Here is a 10690-nt window from a genome sequence, read left to right as displayed (position 1 = left end):
TGTGTAGATTTTATCAAACAGTACCTATCCAACCGATTTTAGTATGGGTTCCTTGAAATCGGTTGAAAGAGTCTACATTTTTTCTTCTATTTTCTTTTGTATCTTCCCTTCGATCTCCTTTCGCTGTTTTTGCCTCTTGAGTTTGTATGTTTTGCATCTTTCCTTCCTAGAGTTTTTGGAGGAATTGTGGATTTATCAAATCCATTTGCATTTTTTTGTTTGTTCCCCTTGGTTTGTGCTCTAGTCATCACTAGAAAAAAAATTATCGGTTCCCCTTCTGATGAACTACTTGGCACAACCTGAACTATATTTATGATTAGTTTCCCTTTGTTTGTTGGATTCCTAGGGTAGTCTTCAAGAAAGTGTCCACCTTTGCATCCACACACTCCACAATATGCTTCTATGGGTCTCGCATTCTTATCTGTTTTAGGAAAATCATTTTTCCAATGATCATCCACTCCACAATTATGACAATTTTTATTTTTTGGTTTGGGCATTGGCTTGGCCATAGGTGGTCTCGCTCCCTTGTTTGCAAAAACAAGTATTGTATTAGTAGGTGCTTGACACATTAGATCCATAGGGAATGGAGTAGGTTGATAATACTACTCTTCTTCTATCCCCATTGTTATCAAACTCGTTTCAGGTATGGAGTAACGGGTATGAGCGCCTCTTCATTCGCTTGTTCCTCGGACACAATATACTTGATCAGTATAGATTTATTCCCTGGGAGTGGCAGTGTTGAGCTAATATTGGCTGTGGTCTCTCCATATTCATGGGTGATCTTTGCATGGGTGCCACATTTGGTGGGTATCTATACACGTGTTGCCCTTCTGGCCTCATTGGCACATACTAGACATTTCCATCATATTTAGGCTTGTAGTATCACTCATTTGTCTCATGATTTGTCCATTTATCTTCAATGTTGCACCATTTTAATTTCCTTTGTTGTTTTATAGGTTGTCCCTGATTTGGTCCCTACATTGGGCCTCTCATCGGCATCCTTTTCATGTTGATCATCATATCGTTCATGCATTTAAGCATGTTCTCTATAGTACTAGTAGGAGCTGCAACAATTGATCCTACTTGTGTTGGCATAATGGGTGTGGTCCTCTCACTCTGTGTATCTTTAGCTTTGCTTTCCTCATTGAAGATCTCACAATTATCACTCAAGTCGATCGCATCTAGATTGCACTCTTTCCAAGTCATGTGTTTTTTGCTATACAAAATAGCATGCAAATCTTTGTTTAATAGCCCCTCTAGAAACAATGAGACAAGTCTTTCCTCGGTTGGAATCTTTAACTCTGGGCATCTGTCTATGTATTGCCTCATTTGACTCACTCTATCTCTGACAATTTTTGCTTGTTTTTGCTTGAAACTATAGATTTGTGCCACCGTACTATGCTTTATTCCCATTTTAGAACAAGGAGCAACAAATCTCATTGCCAAAGTCGGTAAGTCGGTTATCAATCTAGGAGGTATGGTCTGCAACCAAGTCAAAACTTTGCCCTCCAAGGTCATCCCAAATCCCTCAAACTGTGTATGGAAATTGGTTATGCGCTCAGCTCTCAAAACCTGTCTGAAGTTGGCTAAATGGTCATATGGATCCCTGACCCGCTATATTTTTTGACCCACTTCTGGAAATCTGTTGGTATGACTCTATGATTGTGTTCAACACTCACTCTCTCCGTTCTAGCCGGTGTTTCTCCCATTAATCCCTAGAACCAGTTGTTTGGTAAGTGTGACTCATGTAGACCTCTTCTCATCCTCAAGTCACTCATTCCTCCCCTATTAAAGGTTTTTTTTTTGCTTTCTTTCCCTGCTGGCATCATTGAGGTGGCTACTCCTTGTTGCAATTCCTCTTTGATTTACCATGCTATCGTAAGTTCTAGCATTTGGATGCACATTTCGATCGAGTTCCTGTACGGTTCTTATAATCACTTCACGGATTGAGTGTTCCTGGTACTTAGATTGAGTGTCCCTGGTACTTAGATTTTTCAATTTCTTTTGGAGTCATTATAACAAAAGTTTTGTTGTAACAATCCCTAAAGAGATGAGCGAGAAGTTCTTCTAATCTTTTTTCCTTGATCTTGAAAATGTACACAATTTTCAAGGGTGTCAATTGTCCTAATCTCGCATGGGTAGTTTGTATCAAATCCATAATATTGTTTTCTTCCCAACAATAAAACCAAGTCTTGAATTATCAGTGGGGATGCGTTTCAATGGTTTAGCATCTATCAACTCATGCCCTTCTAATTCTAGCAACGAAGGTCCCTCCTTTACAACCTTATTTGGTATTAGAGTATCAACCTCTAATCCCCATTTATCCATAGAATTAGGGTCTTGTATCTTGCGATATTGTATTCCATTTTGGTCCATATAAAAGTCATCTTGTTTGTTTGCCTTGACCTGCTCTTCAAAATCGATGGTATGGTTGTCAGGGCCTCACTGCAAACTCCTCATTTGGGTCCAAGTAAATTTGGGCTTCATAGTTGTTGGTCTTGACGAAAGTCAAGATATGCTTGAATTTGAGAGAGGTCCCTGTTCCTGACTGAGTTGAAAAAGAAGACATATCTGAGCTTGAGTCGGAATAAGTGTATGACACTTCTTTCGCAATAGTTTCTAATGGTCTCCCTTGATTTACGCTCTCCTCTGTGGATGCTCTTCGCCTATTCTCTCCTAAGACAGTCGAGTTTCCCAAAACTCTACCAGATCTGAAATTCATATATGGACTCACACAACTTAATTGAACTGATACTTCAAACCTGGAAAGTTGCCTTTGATTTCAAATGCAATGCTTTTGCTTTTTGCTCTCTTGTCCTTCACAAAGTTGCCATTCCCTACACATCCACATTGAAATCCGGATGGGATTCCACAATTTGTCAATCCTAAGTCACAAAATATACAAAATTCCTTTTTGTAGTACCCGATAGACCTTATATGCAAAAAATGTGAAATTTTGCTCAGGATATCTTAGGCGCGCCTAAGATATTTTGAAACGGCCCCGCGGGTGCGTCCCGGGCCGTTTTGGACCACGGGACTCCCGGGGACCCGGCCACGGCCCAAGCGGGGCTCTCACTTGCATAAAGTCTTTCGGGGGCTCCCGGAGTCGTGTTTTGCCCACGGGAGCGACGGGTCCACGAGTCGTCATTTTGGCCCGCGGGGAGCATGGCCGCGGAGAGGGGCAATTCACCAAACGGGGCCTCGGTCCCCCTCAAGTGCCGTCCACGGAGGGAAGTTAGGTTAGCGGGAGTTAGGTTAGAAACGGGAACGTGGACCGCCGGGCCGCATGAGGGACAGCCCATGTGGGGGCGCTAGGGGCAAGGAGGGACCAACGGCGCACGCGAAAAAGCTCCCTCTCACGAGGATCCCAACATTCTCCCCCCCCTCAAGGAACTTGACGTCCTCGTCAAGACTGTAAATCATCTGACCACATAGTGCATACATCGCATAATTGTCGCATAACGCATCTTTATTCTGCTGAAAAACTGAGCATAGCTGTGCTGAACTAATGCATCCTTTACTACTGCTGTACATGGTTGTTGTCTTCTATGCCCTAGGCATGTGTTTGAGGTCCGGAATCCTGTAGTACCGGAGCAACAACTGCTTATCCATTGCAATGACTCTATCTTCTGGCACCCAAGTGCAATCTGACATTGGCCGCCCTCTCCACTTGACATAGAACTCAAGGTTGTTGCGCCTGAAGCGGTGTTTGATGATAATTTCTGGCTCAAAGGGGTTTACTCCTTTGTCTAGTAGAGGCACATGGCGGCCGTATTTCCCATCAACCTGAAAACGTTTGAGTAGGCTGATGTGAAAAACATTATGGATCTTGACATTGGAAGGTAGCTCCAGCTTGTAGGAGACGTTGTTGAAATCTTGCAGTACCCGGTATGGACCGTAGAAGCGGTGGTTGAATTTGGGTGTTAAGTTCTCGGGAAGGTTGATGTTCTGGGCACTCACCAGTACCAAGTCACCCTTCTGAAAGAACTCTGTTCGTGCTTTTTCGTTATGTCTAGCTACATACTTATCTTTGTACTTCATCAAGTGCTTTCTAGCTACATCCAAACGTTTATGCCAAGCCGTCAGAAACTGCTCAGCGTCCTGATCTTCTGCATGCATAGTGCCCGAAGCAAGTGCCATGGGCGTAATCACCTCTTTTCCTGTAGCTAGTTCAAATGGAGTGTAACCTGTCCCCGAGTGCACACTGCTATTGTACTGAAACTCGAGGACTTCCAGAAAGTCTGCCCAATCCTTTTGATCTGCTTGGACATAGCAACGGATGTAATCTTCGATGCCTTGATTGATTCGCTCGGTCTGCCCATCTGTTTGGGGGTGATAGGCCGAAGAGAACCTGAGCTGTGTGCCTAGGAGCTTGAATAACTCCCGCCACATGTCCCTTAAGAATCGCCCATCGCGATCCGAAACAATGGCCAGTGGAAGTCCGTGATTCTTGAAGACATGCTTGAAGAAAAACCGCGCCGTTTGGTAGGCTGTAAGGGGCGGCTTTGCGGGAATGAAGTGCGCCTGCTTTGAAAAGTAGTCCACGATCACGAAGATGGTAGTGAATCCGTGGCTTTCGGGTAAGTCGACAATGAAGTCCATGCTTATCACATCCCAGGGTCGAGAGGGTGTAGGCATAGACATCAAAAGCCCTGCCGGCTTTACTCGCTGTGCCTTGACTAGCTGACATGTTGGGCAAGTTCTTACATATTCCACCACATCTTCCTGCATCTTTGGCCAGAAAAAATAGCGGCTTAACCTGTCAAAGGATCTCTTTTGCCCACCGTGTCCTGCAACTTTGCAGTTGTGGGTTTCCCAGAGTAGTTTTGCCTTGAGTGTAGGATCGTCTGGTACATACACGCGGTTATGAGCATACCATAGCCCATCCCGCAAGTCGAACAGCCCCACGGAGGTCTTGCCTTGTCGCCAACTCTGCATCATCTGTAATACTGCGGGGTCTGTCTTACTGGCCTCGCGAATCTGATCCAGTACTTCGTCACTGCTTATTACGCTAACTGCATTAACCTCGGGCATGCGACTGAGAGCATCTGGCATCGCATTCTGTTTCCCCGGCTTGTGGATGATTTCTATGTCATATTCTGCTAACTGATCTTGCCACCGACTCTGTTTGTGAGAGAGCTTAGGTTGTGTTTGGAAATACTTCAGGGAAACATTATCTGTGTATACTTTAGTGTGCTTGTCCAATACGTAATGACGCCATTGGTCTAGACAGTATACCACTGCATACATCTCCTGCTCGTGTGTAGCCCATCTCTTCTGTGGGTCTGTAAACTTCTTCGAAATGTAGGCTACTGGTCTTTCAGCTTGCATTAGTACCCCTCCCAGCGCGAGGCGTGAGGCATCGGTGTGAATTTCGAATGGCTTGTCGAATTCTGAGAGCTTAAGTACCGGTAGGGAACACATTACTTGTTTGATGTGCTCAAAAGCTCGTTGGGCTTCATCTATCCACTTGAATGCTAGCGAACCCTTGGTGGTGTCTGTTATGGGAGCCATGATCTTCGAAAAATCTTTGATGGACTTTCGGCAATACTGAGTGAAACCCACGAACTCGCGTACCTGTGTAACTGTTCGGGGGGCGGGCCAGTTCACCACGGCCTCAATCTTTTTAGGATCCACGCGAATTCCCTCTGCAGTGACTAAGAAGCCCAAGAATTCCACTTCCTGTACTGCGAAGACGCATTTTTCCAATTTTGCATACCACTTGCATTCTCTGAGTCTGCGGAGCACCTGGCGCACATGCTCTACGTGCTCTTCAAAAGTTTTGCTGTAGATTAGCAGGTCATCTAGGTACACAATGAGGAATTCATCCAGCATGTCGCCGAAATCTGTATCCATTCCAGCTGAGAAGGTAGCCACTCCATTGGTGAGGCCAAAAGGAAGCACTAGCCATTCGTGAGCTCCATATTGTGACCTTAAAGATGTCTTCTGCACATCTTCGTCCACGATCCGAATCTGGTGGTATCTTGATCGTAGGTCGACCTTAGTGAAGTATTTTGCCCCTGCCAACCTGTCTGTTAGATCATCCATGTGCGGCAGAGGGTACCTGTTCCGGATGGTTATTTTATTCAGGGCTCTGTAGTCGACGCAGAGCCTGGATGAGCCGTCCTTCTTTGTGACAAAAAGCACCGGGACCCCGTAAGGGGACTTGCTGGGCCTGATAAAACCTGCTTCAAGTAGTTCTCCTAGTTGCTTCTTTAGTTCTTGTAGTTGTGTGGCATCCATTCGGTAGGGTGGACGGGCTGGCGGCGAATGGCCAGGCACTAGGTCAATCTTGTGGTCCACTGCTCGCTTAGGTGGGAGCCCAGCTGGAAGCTGCGGTGGTACCACGTCCTTGAATTCTTCAATCACCTTGATGATGCAACTATCCCCGATGGTGCACTCTTCGTCTGAATCTGCTAGTGTTACTTTCATCACACAGCAGTGAACCTGGGCCCCTTGTTTGAGAGCCTTCTCTGCTTGCTTAGGCGAGATCCACATTGAGTCTGGGACTAGGTCATCCCAGCTAATTCGAGTCTTCCCTTTTTCCGCTTTCGTCGGCGTCGGTGTCTTAGTATGAGCTGCGTTTACCTGCCCTCGGGCTTGAGGTGGTACGTAAGGTTGTGGCTTAGGCGGAGCTTTTTCTTGAGTGGTCTTGCGGGCAGGAGGCGTGTCCATAGGTCGGATGATCGGGACAATCACCCCCTTACCATTCATATCCAGCATCAGTTGATTCATGCCCTTGGCATACAACCCCATCACATAGGAGTCATACCAGGCCAGGCCAAACATCATGTCGTAGGAATCCATGGGTACGACGATGAAGTCAACTCTGGCTCGCCATTCACCTACTTGGACCGCCACATCGTAAGCCATCGCGGTGTTCGAGTCTTCGCCTTGTACGAAGCCCACTGAGATGCTTCGTCCTCCTCCGGGCTTGCAGGTCTTTACTCCCAAGCGTTTGGCACATGAAGGTGAGATGAAGTTGTGACTCGCTCCCGAGTCGAGCATCGCCAATTGTGATTGCCCGTTGATCACCGTCTTGACATACATATTTGGGATCGGTTTGATACGAGCTGCCAGGCAGTGTAGGGAAGCTTTGATGGCTCCTACACGGACCGTTCCTTCGGTAGACTCTTTGTTTCCACTTTCAGACTCTTGCTCCGTGATTTCAGTGATCTGTACTTGTGACGATCCTGTCCTCTCAGCGTTGGTCTCATTGGCCCAAGCGGAGTGAGCCCGAGACTGAGAGCTAGCTTTGTGACAATCATTATCCCAGTGAGGACCCCCACAGTTACGGCATGGGCGGGAAGGATTCGCCCTCCAAGGCAGCGTCCGTTGAGGAGCCCCTCCAGGCTGGTTCACCGAGAAGTTCCTACTACTCGACGAGCCGCTGTAGCTGCTTGGCGCATTATTGCGAAAGTTCCCGTATAGTCGGGGCTGGTTTGACAAGCTGCCTGCGGGCTCACTTCTTTGAGGCCCAGCTGAAGGCTGATTTTTGTTCGAGTTGGAAGGGGTATTCCCACTTCCCCCGGACTTCGTGCTGGTGGCCCCCTTTCGACGCAAGTCGGAGTCCACTAGCCTTTCTGCCATGGCCAATGCCGCCATGTAATCGACCGGATTCTGCTTTTCGATCTCCCTACGGGCCCAGTCTTTGCGCCCATAGAGGAAACCATGGAGTCTCACTCTCTCCCAAGTCATCTGTTCCACTTTCAGCATGGACTGCCTGTATTTGGACACATACTCCTGCAGCTTGCTTTCGCCTTGGGTGATGGCCCTCCATTCATCTAAGTGTCTGAAGTCTTGATTCTTCGGAACGAAGTAGTCCCGCATCTCAGCCTTGAGGCGGGTCCATGACATGTAGGGGTTTTTCCTCTCTTCTAGGAGGAACCAACTGTAAGCATCCTCTGCTAAGAAATGAGACACCACGGATGTCCATAAGTGTTCTTCCATTTTGCTTGTGCGGTAGAAACTCTCTGTGTCGCGGATCCATTTCTCCAGTATCATTGAATCCCGTTGGCCCGAGTAGGGAGTGGGCTTGATAGGCTTGAAACTCCCCATTCCATCACTCCCAGTCGCGGGAGCTCCCGACGTGCTTGCCGGTCCTTTTCCTTTGTCTGCTGTGGCATTCTGAGCATTCAGCAGACTTACCTGTACGAGCTGTTGAACCAGCGCGGCTTGAGACTCTAGTATAGCCTCCCACCTGTCCATTCTGTCATCGCCGGGAGGGTCGTTCCTCTCCCCATGAAATGAGTCTCCGTTTGCGTGACTCATCGTGTTGGGTGACGAAGGCGCGGACTCAAACTCTGGCCCGGCTTCGCTGATAGGGTCTAGGCGTTGTAGTCTCCCTTGCGAACGTATCCACCTGGAATACTCCCAAGAGTCAATTACACCGTCCGCTGCGATTTCTTCTAATCTTGCAGCGGGTAGGGGAGTGTTGCTGGAGTCACTTTCGGCGGGTCTTTGTCCCCCTCTGTTAGGCATAGACCAGCTTTGAATTTTCTAGCTCTGATACCAAGTGTTATGGGACCCTGGAGAGCGGCCCGTAAATGGGACTTAGGGGCCGCGCGCGTTCGCCGATCCTTCACCTGAACACAAGTTAGCCGACTTCACAACAAGTTGAGCAAGTATTTCAAAGGGACGCGCGAGACAAGATTTGTAGAAACAAGCCCGTGACGGGCACTTTGTATTGATTCAAAAAGTTGATTACAAAAGGGACGGAGGCCTCTCCAGCGCCTCTGAAGACTGGGTTACCTTACTCCAACCTAGAATGGGTAGATGGTTTTATGGACGTGAGGACTGCCACCCCGGCTCCGGTTGAACAACCGGCCCCCTCTTAGCTACCCGGCAGGATGCGCACGGTTCACCAAGAGTGGAGTACTACTCCCATATAAGTCCTTTAATTCGGGGCGCTCAGGCATACCACCCAAGCCCCATGGCCTTGAGGTAGAAATCCCTCTCAAGTCATCACCGTCGGTCCCGTCAAGGAGCCGCGGTTCTAAAAACTGATCAAAATGCCGAAACGGCCCCGCGGGTGCGTCCCGGGCCGTTTTGGACCACGGGACCCCCGGGGACCCGGCCACGGCCCAAGCGGGGCTCTCACTTCGGTCCCCCTCAAGTGCCGTCCACGGAGGGAAGTTAGGTTAGCGGGAGTTAGGTTAGAAACGGGAACGTGGACCGCCGGGCCGCATGAGGGACAGCCCATGTGGGGGCGCTAGGGGCAAGGAGGGACCAACGGCGCACGCGAAAAAGCTCCCTCTCACGAGGATCCCAACAATTTTATCATTCTTTTTGATCTTGTAGTCTGGTTTTCCAGTTTTCCTGGTGTTTTGATCCTTGCACAGCTCCAAGTTTGATGAAACTTTCCTAGGAGCTGTATTATGATCCAAATAGACCCCATGAGTTGAAAATCTGGTAGAATTCCCTCTCTGGAAATATTTTTATCTTTGGCGCACCTAGGGTAAAAATTTGCCAGATTTTGACCTTTTTCACCATTTCCTTCACAGATTGGTTTTCCCACAAGTTTTAGGATTTATCCACACCCTGGTTTCAAGTTTTAGCCAAAATTGACTTTCCTTTTGTTAATTGTCTCTAAAGTTGGCGGTTTTTCCCAGTTTTGGGCTTGACCAAGTGTTTTAGTGATCCAAATGTTTCCAAAATCAAAGGGAGTAATCTAGTCAAGTTGGTCTACCACCTTGTAAGTCAATTTTTCCAATATCGGTCTAAGAAACCCCTTGTCTATCTTCGACGCGCCTAAGATAGATTTGATAATTTTTTGGTTTTCTTCAATGCACCTTAGATCAGCTACAATCCTGATGGTTTTCTACTTACCCTACTCCTACTAAACATGAAAAAAGAGTGCAGAAAGTGGAAAATTTAACTTTTAGTCTCAAATCTCTACTTTCTACTTAGGTGACACCTATTGACCACTAGCTAGTCTCAAGGATCTTTCAGCTAGTCCGTCCTATGCTCTTAAGGTCCTTATTGAGTATCTCTACTCTCAATCGCAACAAAGTCAAAAAATGTGTTACTCTAGCCAAAACTAGAGGAAGTAATGGAAATTCAAGTGAATGCTTGGGTTTTTCTCTAGTCTAGGTTGCCTTGTCGTCGACAACGGCGTCAAAATGTCGGTCAGCTGCCAAGCCTCACCATATCGATGCTAGCAAAGCAAGAACCACAAACATAAAAATTGTCAATCCGTGGGACGTAGCTGACCCAACTAGTGCATGGAGGCTACAAGAGATAACTAATCTCTCGGAAAACCCAAGTCTAAGCCGCTCCTACCTAACGTCAGACATCAAAAGCTATTTTTCTTATCGCTAGCTTGATCTAATGAATTTGTTTAGCTATGAGATTCCAATGCAGCGAAACTTAATGCCTAGCATGAGTAGAGTATCCTTAACACTCTCATGTACTCAAATGTCATTTTTGACACTCTAAAAAATTTGCACATAAGATAAACAACCTATTTTGAGTCAGTTAGTTTTGGCATCCGAAGCGCTCTATGGCTTCCTCTATACATGCTCTATCTATTCCTAAGGTCAAAACCAATTTTGGTGCGTGTGTAGGAAGCAAAGATAGCTCGTCGACAGGCAAGACTTGAAAAACACACTTTCATAGCAAGAAACTTACATTAATTGAAAGAGATTTCACTTGCAAACGCGTTGGTATGCTCTGAATAGCAATGCAACAT

At 46.9% G+C, this 10690-nt stretch overlaps 1 protein-coding gene across 1 annotated transcript; it reads right to left on the bottom strand.

Annotated features, from left to right (window-relative positions):
- Window positions 1-6365: 6365 nt before the first annotated feature.
- Window positions 6366-8481, bottom strand: LOC147418672 (uncharacterized). The gene is made up of 2 exons (XM_086506395.1): window positions 6511-8481; window positions 6366-6413 (listed from the first exon to the last, which is right to left on the bottom strand). The coding sequence occupies exons 1-2, from the start codon at window positions 8479-8481 to the stop codon at window positions 6366-6368; spliced, it is 2019 nt and encodes a 672-aa protein (XP_086362521.1).
- Window positions 8482-10690: the final 2209 nt, after the last annotated feature.

This window comes from Adiantum capillus-veneris, chromosome 29, assembly GCF_014529385.1.
Source record: "Adiantum capillus-veneris isolate H3 chromosome 29, ASM1452938v2, whole genome shotgun sequence".
NCBI classification, from domain to species: domain Eukaryota; kingdom Viridiplantae; phylum Streptophyta; class Polypodiopsida; order Polypodiales; family Pteridaceae; genus Adiantum; species Adiantum capillus-veneris.
The sequence above is the reverse complement of the archived record's forward strand: the minus strand, read 5'-3'. Positions and strand labels throughout refer to the sequence as shown.